This window comes from Chanodichthys erythropterus, chromosome 12 (assembly GCF_024489055.1).
Source record: "Chanodichthys erythropterus isolate Z2021 chromosome 12, ASM2448905v1, whole genome shotgun sequence".
Classification (NCBI taxonomy): Eukaryota; Metazoa; Chordata; class Actinopteri; order Cypriniformes; family Xenocyprididae; genus Chanodichthys; species Chanodichthys erythropterus.
The window spans coordinates 22,339,983-22,358,257 of NC_090232.1; the positions used below are offsets into that span (position 1 = coordinate 22,339,983).

Below are 18,275 nucleotides of genomic sequence, written 5' to 3' on the forward strand. Positions count from 1 at the left end.
TTGTAAGTGTTGTGGAGTTTGCAGCGCGTGTGTTGTCAAACTGATGAAGATGTTTTCTTTATTTGCAGTGCGTTTCACTATTTGTAAGTGTTGTGGAGTTTGCAGCGCATATGTGTTGTCAAACTGATGAAGATGTTTTCTTTATTTGCAGCGCGTTTTTCTTTTTGTAAGTGTTGTGGAGTTTGCAGCGCGTGTGTTGTCAAACTGATGAAGATGTTTTCTTTATTTGCAGTGCGTTTCACTATTTGTAAGTGTTGTGGAGTTTGCAGCGCATATGTGTTGTCAAACTGATGAAGATGTTTTCTTTATTTGCAGCGCGTTTTTCTTTTTGTAAGTGTTGTGGAGTTTGCAGCGCGTGTGTTGTCAAACTGATGAAGATGTTTTCTTTATTTGCAGCGCGTTTCACTATTTGTAAGTGTTGTGGAGTTTGCAGCGCATATGTGTTGTCAAACTGATGAAGATGTTTTCTTTATTTGCAGCGCGTTTTTCTTTTTGTAAGTGTTGTGGAGTTTGCAGCGCGTGTGTTGTCAAACTGATGAAGATGTTTTCTTTATTTGCAGTGCGTTTCACTATTTGTAAGTGTTGTGGAGTTTGCAGCGCGTGTGTTGTCAAACTGATGAAGATGTTTTCTTTATTTGCAGCGCGTTTCACTATTTGTAAGTGTTGTGGAGTTTGCAGCGCATGTGTTGTCAAACTGATCAAGATGTTTTCTCATTTGCAGCGCGTTGAGCTCTCTCGGCCACCGTACTTCTGCTCCGGAGTGTGGTTCACAACTAGTGACGCTGCTGACGCGTTATCTGGTGTGCCAGAGCTTCGTTTACAGTCTGAGGGAGACGCACGCTTTATTCAAGCTATTCTACATTGTTTGTATTTTGGTATTGCTATATTTTTGCTATATCCGCATGTCAAAAAATAAAAAAATTCTAACTAACCCACTGATGTCACATGGACTACTTTGATGATGTTTTTATTACCTTTATGGACATGGACACACTTTCAATGGAGGGACAGAAAGCTCTCGGACTAAATCTAAAATATCTTAAACTGTGTTCCGAAAATGAACGGAGGTCTTACGGGTTTGGAACGACATGTCATTAATGACATAATTTTCATTTTTGGGTGAACTAACCCTTTAATCACCACAACAAATATTTATCGTTCAGGGGTGCGTTTCCCAAAGCGAACTATGGTCGCAAGTTCCGTCATTACCAATAGAGATCAATGGGACTTACGAGTTAACTAACATCATTATAGTTGACTAATGATGTTTTCAGGAAACACACCCCAGTTTAGTTCTTTTAAGTATGACATATTATAATAATTTAAATTTATTTCGTTTGGAAACAACTAAATATGCTCAACATTTGATTTTAATTACAGCATTTAAAACAAATGAAATAAATAATCTGTCAGTGCAGTTAGGACAAAATACACTTGCATTACTGTATACATTGTCACTTCTGGTCATTTTATTTCTTCAAAAATTTTAATAGGAAAATAAGACAAAATACTTTTTTTTCTGCATCTATGAAAAACTAAACATAAATGTTGCTTACTGCATATATTTGATGGTTTATGCATAGGGAGGCCACACAAAGTGGTATTGATAAACCACTTTTGCATTTCTAAAGTCATTTGTAACCTTTTATTTTATAATGATTATAATGTACAATGCTTCTGAACATCCATTTATAAGACTATGATGACGTGCTCAGTAGGTAAGGCTTGGACAATAGCGCCCTCTTGTGTATAAACAATGTATGTGCATTTCCAGACCAAAATATCAATGAAGAATGGATGCCGTTTAGTGGTGAGATCTAGGACTTAATTGACGGGGGAATTAATAGACTGGGGTTTTAGCTGGTAGATAATGGCACCCCACAAGCGGTACAATTTTACAGTCATATTTGGAATGGAATTTATTATACAATATGATATGTCCTATATATGTGATGTTTTTCTAACATTATTCTTAAAGGATTAGTTCACTTTCAAATGTAAATTACCCCAAGCTTTACTCACCCTCAAGCCAGGTGTATATGAGTTTCTTCTTTCTGATGAATACATTCGGAGAAATATTAATAAATGTCCTGACGCATCCGAGCTTTATAATGGCAGTAAGCGTTACCAAAGGAAAGTGTCTCCATCCACATCCATCCATCATAAACGTTCTCCACACGGCTCCAGGAGGGTTATAGGCCTTCTGAAGTGAAGCGATGCGTTTGTGTAAAATAAATAAATAAAATAAAAAAATTATATTTAACATATTATGAAGTGAAATATCTAGCTAGACCACCTTCCTTCACTAAGGTCTTTTATTAAGTCTATAATCCCTTGTCCAATTGTTTTATCCTCGAAAACTACTGTACTATAACATTTACAATACAGTATACAAAATACTATCTGAATAGATAAATTAGTTGAAATGTCAAAAATGAAAAACAAATAGAGAATTAGTAGAATCACTATTTGTTCAAAATAATTGCAATATATAATTTATAATAGTACTATACATATATACTGTAAAATAATAACAACAACAACAATATTAAATCATATCTGAGATTGTGCTGAACACAGAAGTTAATGAGCATTACATTGGGTCTCTTTCACTAATTGCGTGGATTAGCCTATTTCATACATGAGAACTTCACACAAAAACTCTCCGCATAATTCACAAAACGTGCGAACACACAATAATTTGTTCTTAACCTCGTTCTAATGTTAGCGAATTTAGAGTCCTAAATGAGCGGCCGCGTGCATGAGGTAAGTCGTTTGCGTAAGTCACGCCCAAACCATCTCCATATTAGGGCTTTCCGCATAACCTTTTCTTTACAGCCTTTCGTCGCTCTCTCGCTAGATCCTCGAGCAATGCCAAATGTGCCATTCCCAAAATCACTTCAAACACAATAAACACATTTTATACAGACCCAGATTACAGACCTCTGATTAGACAGCTGTTGGCTACATGTTATGCTTTATTCAGAGAAACCTCGCAGCTGAAGCTATAAGGAAGTTTTTTTTTTTTTTTTAACTCGTTCACACACACACACACACACACACACACACACACACACACACACACACACACACACACACACACACACACACACACACACACACACACATATATATATATACATACAGCTATGGAAAAAATTAAGAGACCACTCCAAGTTCAGAAATCAATGTTAAGTGGTCTCTTAATTTTTTCCATAGCTGTATATATATATATATATATATATATATATATATATATATATATAGCACTCTACAATAAGGTACATTAGTTATCATGAACTAGTAATGAATTGCACTTCTACAGCATTTATTAATCTTTGTTAATGTTAATTTCAACATTTACTAATACATTATTAAAATTTTGTCAACATTAGTGAATGCACTGGGAACTAACATAACTGTATTTACATTAACCAACATTAATGAAGATTAGTAAATACAGTAACAAATTTATTGCTCATGGTTAGTTCATGTTAGTTATACATTAACTAATGTTTAACTAATGAACCTTATTGTAAAGTGTTACATAAATATTATAATTATTATAGTTGTGATAAGATGAAATATACATTTTTAACACGATTATAAGGCTGCACAGAGTGATTTGCGTATATGCGTGGTTCCAGTTCATATTTTTTTTTTCCGTAAATTTAGAATAGATTTTAGTACCAAAGTTTCTGGTGAATCATCATCATTTGTTCATATGCATATTTCACGCTCAATTTGTGCGTACGCGTGCTTAGTGAGTAAGACCCAGATTTCAAACACAGTTTATCTGATCCAACGTGGTTGAGTCAGCCTCTCAGAGAACTGTATAAACACTGGCATGAGTGTGTTTAGGGCAGTAGTTGTGGAGACATGACAAGAGAATAAGTAACAATGAATAAATAAATAAAAGCTGTACAATTAATTGCAGACATAAATCAAAGCAAGACAGGAATCTGAGCAGAAGCAATGATATGCCATTTCAACCTATGTTAGTCAACACAAGCGACTTTCATATCTGGTTCTAGCAGAAAGAAATTATTGATCTAGGTTGAGCTACACCTCTTTGTTCAAGAAGCTCCCCAAGATGCGTTGTCTTACATATTAAATATATTCCTGTCACCCAGACGCACTTCAAACAGATGAATGTGAACATGTTTAGCTTCAGTTGTCAAATTTGACCTCTCAGTCATTTCATCCGAGCACTGATTCGGGTATGACCTGTGATGGACCTGTTCCAGTAATGCTGCAGGAGACCTCTGTACTCTCAGTTATTGATTTTGGAAAAGGGGAGGGGGGGGTTCATGGGTTGAGGCTCCAGCAGCCCCTCATCATCACTCCCAACAGCCCCTGTGGCACCCAGCTACCCACAGCGGGAGGTGAACCACCGCTCTCAGAGGAACCTGCCAAGACTATCAAAAAGAAGAAAAGGAAAGATTAAGGGTGGAAAAAAAAGAAGGGGAAAAAAAAAACTGAGGGAATGAATGTGTAACTGAAAGATAAATTGATAAGAGGAACAAAGGGATGGAGGAAAAGGAAAATCCTAGCATTTAGAAGTCCTGATCAGTCGGTCCCCTAAGGTGCATTTCTTAATGAGACATTCACAAGAAGACACGGCAGTGAGACAGAGTTTGAGACGGAAAGGTTTCATTCTTTCTTTTAAAACATGAAATATTACATGACACAAAAGGTTGGATTTTAGATGTGGAGTTGAATGTTTCTTTATGTGTTCATGTTCTGTGGGTGGCGGAGGAAGGCCATGTTAATTAAACCTCAGGGAGTTCTGTGCATTTGAATGTCACAGAAATAGCGGCTGCGGCAGGCGGATGGAGCGGGTATGCAAACATGTTGACTATGCAGTATGCATCAAGGCAAGAGACATCAAGTTTGTGCTAATTTGCGCGCAGCTATTCCTGCGCAAGCCAGTCCCCACTGTAAGTTATTAATGTTTGTCATTAGACACATTATGCTTGAGGACAGTGACTAGAAACCAGCACATTTATATGGGACAAATATTTACAATAGCATGCTCTCGAGTATTCGAAGAAGAAAGGATCCAAACTAGATTAACGAATGGTAATTAACCACAAGGGCCCCCCGATCCAGGGTGGCAGATAAATTGGTCCCTGAGATCCTTAGGACAGTCTTGAGCTAATCCTTCATTACAAAAAGATAAATGCAAACGACATCATTAGCATAAAACTGATTAGATAAAAAGTTGAATTCTTATAGTTAATTTTTTGAAAGGATGGCTTTACAAGGTTTCTAATTGTATGCAAAGGGGAAAAGAGTGGATAACAATGGAGAAAGTGAAATCATATATAATCTAAAATGTAAGGATGCTTTGATTTTTTACTATACAAATGTTTTTTTTTTTTCAAAACTGAAATAAGGATGTGATATATATATATATATATATATATATATATAGATATATATATATATATATATATATATATATATATATATTCAATTTCATATTTAAAACATGAATTGCAAATCAATATTTATGCAATTGAAATTTATTTATAAATCTATTTATGCTACCTCTAAGCCACCATTAATCTGTATATACAGCATATATATTTTACACCTTATCTGCACTGCATGTATGCAACCAGAAAATGATGTGTTAAAATATGAATTGAATTGGAATTATTGAAATATAGTGATGAACATATACAAGCAAATAAATACAACCATAGGAACATTCTAATTAACTCTCATAAAATATTTATTTAGTTACAATTAAGAAATTAAAATGGTTTATCCACTACTCATTGTCACCAAATATAACTTATGAAATAATAATAATACATACATACACTATCTACATCAAATGTATTTATATTTAAAATTGTGCAAGATTGATAATTATGTAATTGATAAAGACTCAACAACAAAGTGTACAAAAACAAATTGACTAAAAACAAATGATCCTGCCATAAAGGATCCAACTGAGGAATCACAAAAAAGAGAGACGATGCAAGATGATGTGACCAGAATGAACATTTTTGGAGTTTTATGTTTTATGTATACATAGTGGTGTGCATTTACACTGACATGCCAATGTGTCTAAAATATTCTTCATGTGCAAATCAGGTCAAAACATCAAGTACACAATAATTTACACTCAACTAAAACACTAGCTCAAATAAAGAAACGGTAATCTCCCCAAAACTTGGTTCTCAGTGGTTTCTGCAATCTATACATTTCAAATAAAAAAACCAAGATATGGTGCTTTTGGTTTGCAAGTCCCGTATCATCTTTTCTGCCAACAAATCAATGTTATTCCGAGGCGAATCATAAAAAGCACTTTATATTGCATCATTTATCTGAAAGTTTGTTGTGTGAGGCACAGGGCTACAAGAGGGTAAGAGCAGAAAACGGGTGGAGTACTGCGTAGACAAGGGGCCTCCACTGCCATGCAGGGCACACTCCATCTTACAGAAGTACCAGAGTCTCTTGCTCCCTTTCCGTCTTTTTTTTTTTCCTCTGGTCAGGCGTTTTTGCTGACTGCAGCTGTAAGTGCAGCCAGTTCCTCTGTCAGCACTTTGCCCTCCTTCATCTTCACCAGCATGGCGTCCATCAGCAGGCCTGCAGAGGGGATCTAGGGAGAGAGAGAGGGGGAAAGAAAAGAAAACCTGTCAAAAAGAAAAGAGAGGCTTTTTTCCTGTGCGTTTTTTTGACACCAGACAGCTTCTCCGGGGTGTCTTCGGCTTTGATGACGACTCTAACCTGTGATGAAACTCAAGTTCTTCACTCTGATTAATTATGACAAGGAACAAATTCAAGGAACAGGTCACGGAGGCTTTTCTTCAATCTCCAGAAGAGGATATTTTGTGGAAAACACATTTCCTCACAAAGTAAATGGGATTGTTTTGAGGTTTGATTTGCTGCCATGCCACTCACGGCCTGCCACTGCAAGGATCGAGAAAAGGGATGATAAACGCGCAGTGTATGCGCTAAAGCCAAGTGCGGAGGCTGCGCTAACCTATACTCTGACTTCGCTTTCTTCTTCCACCCAAAACCTTCTCAAGGACTCTGTGGTAATTAGCATTGGGGATCAAAGGCCTGCATCATCCATAAATATTGAATTAAACTTTTCTAAAAGACACACAGTAACATGCATTTTTTATATTCTTCATTGAGCGACTTCTCACAGAAAAATAAATGGTCTTAACTCCAGCAGAATCCAGAGTGTCAGACCGAAAAGAGAGACGTGCGAACGCAAGTGCAAGAGAGATGCATCGCAAATGAAGAGGAAAGAAAGTCTCATTAGGGAGAGAGGGAGCAGTGTTTTCCCCTGGGGCAGGTAGACTGGAGTAGAAGCCGGTCTCCGTCCTGACTTCATCAAAAGCCCGCTTGAGCGGTGCTAAACTTCAACTACAGAGGAAATGGCTGCAGGGGTTATGGCAAAGGAATGTAATATTATTTAATTACTCTTAAAAATGTACCATTTTATTGCACAACACAGAAACGCTGCTGCAGCATCTGATGCCACGCTAGCCTGGGAGGCCTAAGTCACATCTTGGCTGCACTCGCTCAAACAGGCCCACAGGGACGGCAGACTCTGTCATTATCATGTAACAGCTGCTTTAGCAGGTAATCTCCTCCCTTTGGACAGCCCTGGTGAGCTGTTCACTATTCAACAAAGCTCTCTTTTGGGCTGCGTTTTCATTAACACGCCCAGGAGTTGATTCGGAATCGACTGGCCTGGCCTGAGGAGAAGAGGGGGAAAAAAACCTGCAACAATATGAAGGTGTTTTATAGTCCAATTAAGTGACGCTGGTTTCATAGAGTGTGAAGGCGCCTGGGGCGAAGCTACAGGCTCAGTCACAATACACTCTGAGCTTCATCCCGCTAAGACACACACTCAAAGATACTGTCTCTAAATGGATTGAACAGGCTCCTTTTGTTATCAGCCTTAAGAGTAGCTTTTGTGGGGCCAGTCTGCGCGCAAACCAAGAGTAGATTCGCGTACGATCAGCAAAATGTTTTGGGAAATCTACGCAAAGTGGCGCTGGAGGTTGAGACGGATATCTATGAAGCACCATTGCTTCCGGCATCTCCTCCTCAGGTGCAGAAGAAGTATTATAATCTGTTGGAAAACAACTTTTCTGATGCCACTTCAATGCATTTTGTCGAATTCTCCCCCATCTAGACCACCATGGAGTGTGGGTGAAAAATTGCAAAAGGCTTTCTGATCTTTGATCTTCACAAAATTAATTTTTAAATCAACATTATTGAACATGGGAATAAAAAAATAAAAAATAAAAACAACAACCAAAACACCCAAGACCTACTAAAGTCTGCATTTGATTAGAAGATAATGAATGTGTCACATGTGGGAAAACAAGAGATCAGGTAAGAAAATCAAGCGTAGCGCCAATCTATTCTTCTGTGCCAGTAATTACCCACCCTGCAATGCCTCTCTTCTCCATTCTCCTTTTCAGGCCACTGGAGACCAATATGAAAGGGAATTGGACACTTGGGGCCACAGATACTTGTAATTAAAACTTCTTTTTTAAATGTTGTTTCTTACATCGTCAGGTCTATACAACCTGAGCCGGTAGATCTGACCTAAATACACAGTAGAATAAATATGGAGCACTCCCCAAGTCTTTGTTCCCTTTCTCTCTCATTAGGAACTGATGGAGGGGAGGGAGCAGAATGAGGATCAAACAATAGCATCATGCTCGGAGAAGAGTGGTCTGTTGACGATGCTGTCATGTTAGGTTCACTGGTGCTTGACATTGCTAGTACTGTTGAATGCATATGGAGTGACGATCATTATATGGGAAGAGAATGATGACAAATAAAAGGTTTCACAATAAAAAAAGGCAAATATCTGTAGTTTAAAAGCTATTATATATACATATTGGTTTCACATGGGTATGAAATTTGTTATACCATTTTAAAGAAAAACTTCAATTGAATGACTGTAGTGTAAACAAAATAAAAAATGAACATTATTTCCAAATTTGAGTGTATACATCTTACTCATAAAAAAAAAACAAGAATAAAGTTTTTCTTTTTTAAATTAATAAGCAGTGAAGCTGTTTTGTTTGTTTTTCTTTTCTACTTAATAAGGTAGTCTGTAATATTTAATTCTTTTTTTCTTCATTATGATATCAGGACAGTTGTATTGCCCTGATATTTCTGACCTTAAGAGCATGTGTTGTTATTGCTATCTAAAACTAATCATTATTCTTAACTACATAAAATCATTTTAGGTAATTAAAATAACTATGAAATAAAAAAAATCTATATAGTAGATGAAACATTAGAAATCAGAAACTAAAATTTAATTTTAAGTACTAAAATTACTTATACTGAAATAAAAATTAAAGCCATAACGAAATATTTAAAATGACAAAAGCCCATAACAAAATTACTAAAACTTAAACAAATGAATATGAAAATATAAAAAGTTAATTCAAAATATTATTAAATACTATCACAGTATAGAAAGAACACTAAAATAACACTCATACTTCTCCACCCCAATAATAAAAATATATGCTCCTCATATAACAGGTGTCATTGCATGTTGATTTTCTGTTTTCTGCATTATATTTTTGCACAAATTAAAGGATGCAAGAAAAAAAACTTTTTTAAATGAAGCATTGGCTATATATATATATATATATATATATAAAAAAAGAGAGCTGACGCAAAGATTACTGTAGGCTGCAGCTCTGCCAATTTTAGTCACTGCATTAATTGCCGCAGCAATTAAATGAAATCTACACAGTGCCACTTTCTTTCAACGTGTAGCAATTTATACCACCCTTAAAAAAAAAAGAAAAAAAAGAATCACCCCAAAGCACTTATATATATAAAAAAAAAAGAAAGAAGAAAAAAAGATGTAGTCCGTCCACACAAACTGAAAAAGCTCTTCTCAGCGCAAGAAATACTACAGCCGGAGTTTGCGGACATTACAATCCAAATTCTGCTGGTCATGAAATAATACGAGGATGGAGGGGGGCCACGACTTCTGAAATGACTGTGTGCTGTCAGGCCGAGATGAATGTGGTTGATAAATGACTAGAGGCAGGGTGGCTCAGTTCATTAGCTCTAACAGTCATTTCCATCTCTTCATAAAGGCCGTGGTGTTATAATTTACCTCTAGTCAATAATTAGGAATCCACAAATAAACGCAAGCAATTAAATGTCTACTGCTACTGGGCGAAGGGGGTCCCTGGGCTAGATGAGGGTTTGCGGGTGGACACTCAGCATAGGATGGGTTATTCACGGCCTGACACATTAAGCCGCAGGGAGCACTGTGGACTAAATGCTTATAGGTTGGTGATGTTATTCCCAGGTTGTGACCCTCAAGTGAGGAAGTGTTGTTGTCTCATTAAGAGAGAAGGGAATGAGTTTAGAGGTGCTTGGAGCACGTTGTAGCAAGAAAAGAGGAAAAGAGAGATATCCAAAGAGAGAGAGAGATATGTTCATTAATGTTATTTGAAGCCAGCAAAGCGGAAACGCGATGTGGCAAAGGCAACAGATCAGAAGCAACAGCCCGTAAGCTTTTGTGCGATTTCCTTTCCTGTGCGACTCAGACAGGCAGATAAAATGACATGAGAGTGAAAGGCACCTCTTCAAAACGCGCACACCGAGTCCCAACATTATTCTGACATGCATGAGCTTGTTACGTTGACATGTGGCACTGGAGTGATGGCTGTGCTATTGACAGGGCCACAGCAGTAATAAGAAGTCGTCACAGTGGTACCGCCATTAGCGGCTGACAGTGACAGCTCACGCTATACACAGAGACTGACAGGCGAGAGAAAAGACCTCGCTTAGGTAACACACACACACACGCATATTACCATTTCACCAAAAAGGCCGTAGTACTGACATGGAACTTTGCACACGCCAGTGGCTTTGGAGTATCATATGAAGATCAAACAACTTAGGCTCATTGGAAAAATGTACATTTTTGCTCCAAACCCCCAAAATGGACTTATACCTGCAATTCGCTGCATTTTCCAGCTGAAATGAACACTAGAGGGCATTAAAACACCAGCAATTTTTATTCCCTTTGACACAAATTATGATTATAAGGGTAGATTATCGATTAATAGACTTTTTTTGTGTGGTTCCTTGCACAGTACTACAACTTCAAAATGCTATTACCACAGTGCATGATTTGTAAATTAATACATTTTGACATTTGGATCACATAACCAGCTCCGCACGTACATTTTTCTGATTTGCTCGGTACACCATTGCATTTGTGATGCGGGTGTTCGGGTACAAGTCCTGTAAAACACGAGTCATAATAAAAGAGCTCAAAGACTTGTAAAGCAAGCTAAAATGGCACAGCTGCTTAAGTAAATGCATTAGAACTATCGGTTAGGTTCAGTGTAGGTGGTACGTTATTTATTTAAACGCGATAGAACATCAACAATTTTAGGGCCACTCATTGGATTTAATTCAGTGTCTGAACTGATACATAAAACAATCAATATCCCAAAACGTTGCCAGTTTCACGCTCAACTGTTTCGCATAAAATGTAATGCGGTTTTAGCGCCCCTCACTGGACATTTTGTTTTGAAAGAGTCGTGAAAAGTGTAAGAAACAGTATGTAATATTATTTTGCCATAGGCACCTGGGTTCAGATCAAAACATGCAAGTACAACATAAACAAATCACAACATTGACCTAGTCGTCTGTTTCTTCCTTCCTCCACCCCACCAAAAAAAAAAACATAAAAAAGCTCACCTGCCAATAAACTCGCTTGATCACTAGTCAGAAGAAGAGCCACCCTCCCTGTGGAGCACGTTAGGAGATGGAGGGTGGAAAAAAACAGAGGATGAGCATGTTGAAAGAAAAGAAAAACTAACGTGCGGGTCACCGTGTCGGTGTCAGCGCACCTCTCTGGGGATTCGGGCTGGTCTCAGCCTTGTCATACAGCGAGCAGTTGTGTCGGCCGAGCCGAGAAAACGTCGATAGCAACTTGCCTGTGAAGAGTCTCCTGCGGGCCGCTGCTCTGTTTGTGTGTATGTGTATGTATGCGAGTGTGTCAATAGCAGCCTGCTGGTGGAGAGTCTCTAGTGGAGCTTGGCTCAATCTCCCTGCATCGACAGACCTGCCAGATCAATACTTGGCCCACCACTAACAAGCTGCTTCGGGGTCTTACAGCCCAGCAGAGGAAGCAAGAGAAAGAGAGAGAGAAAAAAAAGGAGAGAGAGAGACTGAGCTGCCTGATGGCAGTCTTCAGAGTCCTCTAAAGTGTCCAGCGGCAAGAGGCAGAGATGTGCAGACTGGGTATAGACAGGTCACAGAGGTCAAAGGTCAAAGCCACTAGCACTGTAGTGACACGCCAGAGCCCGTGAATCATACAAGATGCACGTTTCAGGCTGACAGCCAAACATACACATACACACAGAGAGCAGAAATCATAAATTCTTTAATGATCTCCTAGATATTGTTGCTAAGAGATTTCATTTTATTCATAACAAACAAATACTGTATGTAAAAATAGGCGAAAGTTTGAAATTGGGAGAAAGGGAGCTAATTCAGTCAATCATAATATGAATAACATGAATATTTGGTGTGAACTAGATTTTAAATGTTGAAACGACGGTTTCTTATTGAGCCTTTCACACCAGGAGCAAAGTTTTTTCTGTGGTGAGTATTGTTTTTTCCCCCACTAGCTATGAAGTGTACCAACCAGTAGGATTTGAGCTCTGGGTCATGTCTTTGGAGTTGATGATGATACACATATCAGAACATTTGGTGGTGCTCAAGCTCTATAAACTGGACACTGGAGTAGCAGTCTTCTTTACACTCCACACATGTTGAGCCCAAGCCTGAAAATGACTTTAAATGAAATGTTTGCAGTTCGCTTTACACTACACGCATAATCTATAATTAGGTGTTTGCATACAATATTACTCAAACATTCAGTCACCCCATCAATATTCTTTTGTGTGTATTCTGCACATATTTACAATTACCCACATGAAATTACTCCAACATTCTTTCACTACAATTTTATGTGAATTTTGTTCACCTTGCAATAATATCCTTTTTATTAAATAATAATTTTTTTGACTGTCAAAAAATTAACAATAATTACATTTTAAATTATTAATTATTTGTATTGTAGTTTACACATATAGCTCCCTTTTAAAATAAGGGGAAAAAAGAACAAATATGTGTGAATTGGGTTCAACAATTTGGACTACACTCACATAAAAAATATATCTATATGCATATAATAATTGCACATTTCTGTAACATTTTTCTCCCTTACACAAACATTTATTTTGAGGATATAGAATATTCCATATTTGATTTATTCAAATAAATCAAAACAAATGATGCAAATCTTTAAATAATACACTTTTAGATATAATTTAAGAACCATTGTTTTTGCTGCTGACCTTTTATGATTAAAATCCACAAGGGAGATGACTTTACTTTAGCTAAACGTCACATCTGTTACAATTTTTTTTTTAAATTATTGCTGAAATAATAGTAATAGTCCTGAACTTGCCTCTCATGCGTCTGTTCTTCTGATAGCCAGATGGCAGAGCAGCTGAAAGATGCGTTCACAGCGCACCATCTATTGTACCTTGATTTTGCTTTATGTTCAGCCTGACAAATATAGACCAGTGAATAGACCATTCATCTGCGATTTGCTTCGCTTTTTCATGGTGTGGAAGGGCTTTAAAAGATTAATATGTTCATTTTAAAATCTGCAGGATGTGTTTAAAAAAAAGTTCAATTGCACTAAAAGCACCACTTTAACAAAATTATGAATATTGATAAAATGTGAATACTAAAATTGGAGGAAAAAAAAAAAATGTTTGAGTTGCTAATGAAATCAAACCTGCTGCTGAAGGATGTGTTGTACATGTTCAGTCCAATCTGTGTCTGGCCCACGACCCACACACGCCTCCTCACACTGCAAATCACAAAACATGGCCGGAAATGCTGTTAAAAGCCATGAAGAAAAATACTCAAAATTTATTTTGTGTGGGTTTGTAAGAGTGCGACGGTGTCACTGGATGACCCCAAAAGCAGTCGGCTTAAATATTTTGAAAATTAAATAAATAAATAAAAATAACACCCATGTGTACAATATTGGCAGTTCTGAATATTAAAATGTACAAATTATGCCAAATAAATGTTTGGCTGACAATAATACTAATACCACTACTACTAATAATAAATACATTTTTGGAGTGTTTGTTTGAGTACTGAGTTTTATTTATTTTCTCATTTGTAATACACATGTTTTGTTTCCCACAATACTCAGTCAATACTGACCTCATCTGTGTCCAGCATGTCCACTAGGTCGGTTTCTGTCATGTTGAGGATAGACGCTGCTTTCACTAGTGAGCATTTAGACATTCTGTTTCCTTCTTTTTTGCTCTTTTTCCTCCTCCTCAAACAGGCTTTAGCATCTTGCACATTCTGTGCCAATTCATTAGCCAGTGCCTTAAAAATAATGGTGAAAATAGACATTAGCATAAACGTATTGTCCGCTACAGTACCATCTACAATGGCTAAAGGTGTAATAAACGTGGTGTGATCAAGAGCTCAATGTGAGGGATGATTTCTTCAAATTGGGAGCAGCCTGAACAAGTAGCCGAATCCTCTCGACTTTTGATGCAAGATGCACTAAAATTTCGAAGGATCTCGTGTTGATTTGGAGAGGAATTGCACATAAGAGACGCCACACACACCAAAAACACACACTTTGATTTATTTCCTTTTTTGTATGGCACATATTATAAGAGGAGCTCTCAGAAGAGTGTAAATAATGGGAAGACGAGAGGCTCTTAAAATGGCGGTGGGGAACGTTGGGTCTTATTCTTTGTTGCGCCCGTTGAGGAGCGAGCTAAATGGGAATTGTTGCTAAATACTGAGAGACAATTAAATGTTAAAGCTGCCACTGTACATGAGAAAGTCAATAAAGCGAGCTCCCCTTTGTTTCATTTTCAGCTTATTGATCGTAGCAATAATCTCTTGTATCATTCCCCATAAGCCTTGTGAAAACCTGACCTTGGAATGGACAGTCTGTGTGTGTGTGATTCCAGGTTAACCCACAGAAGTATAAGTGAGAGCAATCACACGCGGTTGATCAGAGCACAGTTCTTTGGGGCATGCTCCATTTCCCACATCTCCCCATCACCGTTATTTGTTTCATAAAGCCTCCATCATAAATACTTCAAATGGATCTTCATTATATTTCAGGGGATGCTATTGGATTACATAAAGGCTAGTCTTGCGTCCTCATATTCACACACTGCGAATGTGCAGCAATGCCATTAGGACCTAAAGCATTTTAACTAGCAAATGTCTCTATCAGGTGTAAACTCTAAAAACAATCATTTATGTACATTAGGGGGAGAAAAAGATTAGATGTACTTCAAGGCAGAGGTGACTTAACAGGCTGCAATTGAGTGTAAATGTGCAGTTTGCTGCCAAGAAAAAAGAAAGATATTTTAAGAGACTCATTGACCTTGACATACAGTCTTGAGAGTGTTCATTTTCATTTTTTTTTTTTTTTTCTAATAATAACAAAGAATTCTACTTCACTGCTTATCTTTTGGCATATTATTATTTGTTAGAAAAACAAAAAACAAAAAACAGTTAAGCAGTTAAAATATATTATTTATTTTCAATATCTTGAATTGAACAACTAACACTTTTCTTTCACCCATCCTCCCCCAGAATGGACAATACAAAATATAAAAAAGAAAATAATTAATAATATTTTATAATAATAAATTATACTTAGTATAGACGATAGTGAGGAAATAATTCTTAGCCCATTCTGTCTGATTTCGATATCCATATCCAGGTCTTCTGATTCCACATCATTTTTTTTTTTTTTTTTCAAAATATAAAACATTCGATTTTATATTGAAAAAAAGGTGTTTAGGGAATATTTCAATTTCAAATAAAGCATCACTCAAAGACAAAAAGCTTCTCCATCATTGGCATTCCAAAAACAGTGATTTCAAAACCAGGTCTGATTTCCTTACTATTTGCCACAGACAAAAGTCTGGGCAATTTTTTTTATTATTATTCTTTTATGAATTCTCTTCCAGAATTTTATTCTTTCAATTAAGCTTTTTTTCAATTACGATTTTTTTTTTTTTTTTTTACTTTAAATTCGCAAAAACATAAAAATGAATTCAGTAATTAGAAAGATTCACGGTAGACATGTATTCAGCAGATATGAAAAAAACAAAATGTCTTATCATTAAGTTTTACAATTAATAGTTAAACATAAATTGTATATAATTAAAAAACTGAAAAAAGTGTTTAACTGAGTGGTTAAATGCACATTTTGTCTTTCTTGAGTCTCAAAACTGTTATACAAATGCCACTGTTATGCAAATACGTAGCAACAGGGTTAAGTAAATATTGAAAGTTAATAATCATCAAATAATGCAAATAATCTTTGTTAGGAGTAGAGGAAAAAACCTGTGAAATTGAGATAAATCAGTCAATGTGAACTTTCACTCCCCTTTCGCTTTGCATTTACATATACTACATAAACATTATTAAAACGGCAACATTCAACATTCTCCAAAGGAATGCCCAGCTCATCAACAAACTGTCAAAAGAGCGTATGACTTTATTTAAAGCTTAATAGATATTCACTGTCACTAGTCAAAGGGTAGATTCAATTGACCTAAGCCCAGCGCACAGAAAAATCCGGAAAGAGATTAAGCGAATTTATCACATACTCTGCACAGCTCCCCTGACTGCTTCTCGAGAGCCAACCGAACTGCAGGATAGTGTGATGGGGGCCAAGAGGAGAAGGGCTCTTACCCACAATCACCCTAGCCACAGGGCCAATTTACCAGTTCTCTTGCAGCGGAGAAGGATTAGAGGAGCGGAGGAGAAAAATTCCTCTTTAAATGACTTACCTGCATTAAATCACACTGGATTGTATTAGAAGATAAACTGTGGAGGAAATTACTGAGAAAATAAATTAGACTTTATCTTAAATCTTTTGTGACATTTGCCATTTTTCACTCTCAACACCATTTGAATGGGGAAGTAAATGTTTATCAGCAACACAAAGTAAAGGCTGGATACAGTCGTGGTAATGAGGTGTCTTAATGACTCCATGTCATACTAATCTAACGCGCTGTCTTAAAGATGTCTTTATTAGTGCAATAAGCATTTAATGCAATTTGAACTATTCCTCGAGTTGAGAAGACATTTAAATGCATGAAAACCTTTCTCTGTTACACCTGCACTATAACACACATGTTATCAATTACTCAAGGCCACATACATTTGCATAATTCAAACAAAGCTCTTCAGTGGATCCCCAAATGGCATTATAATCATCCCAAAAGATCCCTCTTGAAGCTTCCTGACAGTATGGCATGTTCAAAGCTCATCAATCCATGACAGGGGGGATGTAGGCCAGAGAGCTGGGCTGTCTACAGGGACCATCATTAACACACTAGCAGGAATCAGCTACAGGTTAACTATGTTGACTATACGAAACCACAGGCTACAAAACATGCTGGGTTTTGATGACAGATTTTTGCAAAGAAGTTTTGGAATGGAATCCATATCTTTTTCTCTTTCAGGTTTGCATACCTCATATCTAACACCCTGTTTACACATTAAGATCTGTTTGAGGTGATCTGATCACAAGCGGAGAGTGTAAATACAGGCATAAAAAATGTATTGTGTTCTGATCACTTAAACCACATTCAGAGGAAGCTGAAAATGCAAATGACCTCACTGTATGTGTAATGTAAATGCTAATCTGTCCAGACAACAAGGGTTGCCTACTCACCTGTCAATCAACCATCATTTTAAAACAATTTTGCTGGTTAAATGCGATAACCGTTAAATATTTGTTTACATGAAAAAAAAAAATACAGATAATATGTGATGGAGCTTGAACATGCAACACACACACACACACACACACACACACACACACACACACACACACACACACACACACACACACACACACACACACACACACACACACACACACACACACACACACACACACACACACACACACACACACACACACACACACACACACAAAAACACATTTGTGCTTTAAAATTAATGTAATTTGAAATTAAAATTATTTTAATTTTAAAGAGACTTCCTTGTCGAAATTCAGTCGCAAGTGGTCACAGGATACACATTTGAGACATGTTACTAGGGGAAAACAGTACTATTTATCAGCTTCAATATTAATATGATTGTATTACTCAAGATGGATCTTAACAGCAAGTTTAAATAGC

At 36.9% G+C, this 18,275-nt stretch overlaps 1 protein-coding gene across 3 annotated transcripts in view; it reads right to left on the reverse strand.

Moving 5' to 3' along the window:
* Window positions 1-5,798: 5,798 nt before the first annotated feature.
* Window positions 5,799-18,275, reverse strand: part of cntln (centlein, centrosomal protein) — a 135,812-nt gene continuing 123,335 nt past the window's right edge. For all 3 annotated transcript variants that reach the window (XM_067404558.1, XM_067404556.1, XM_067404555.1), the window contains 3 exons: window positions 14,296-14,466; window positions 13,856-13,930; window positions 5,799-6,616 (listed from right to left, as the gene is read on the reverse strand). In XM_067404558.1, the coding sequence (XP_067260659.1) occupies window positions 6,506-6,616; window positions 13,856-13,930; window positions 14,296-14,466 (357 nt within the window). In that variant the 3' untranslated portion in view covers window positions 5,799-6,505. The remainder of the gene's footprint in view (window positions 6,617-13,855; window positions 13,931-14,295; window positions 14,467-18,275) is intronic.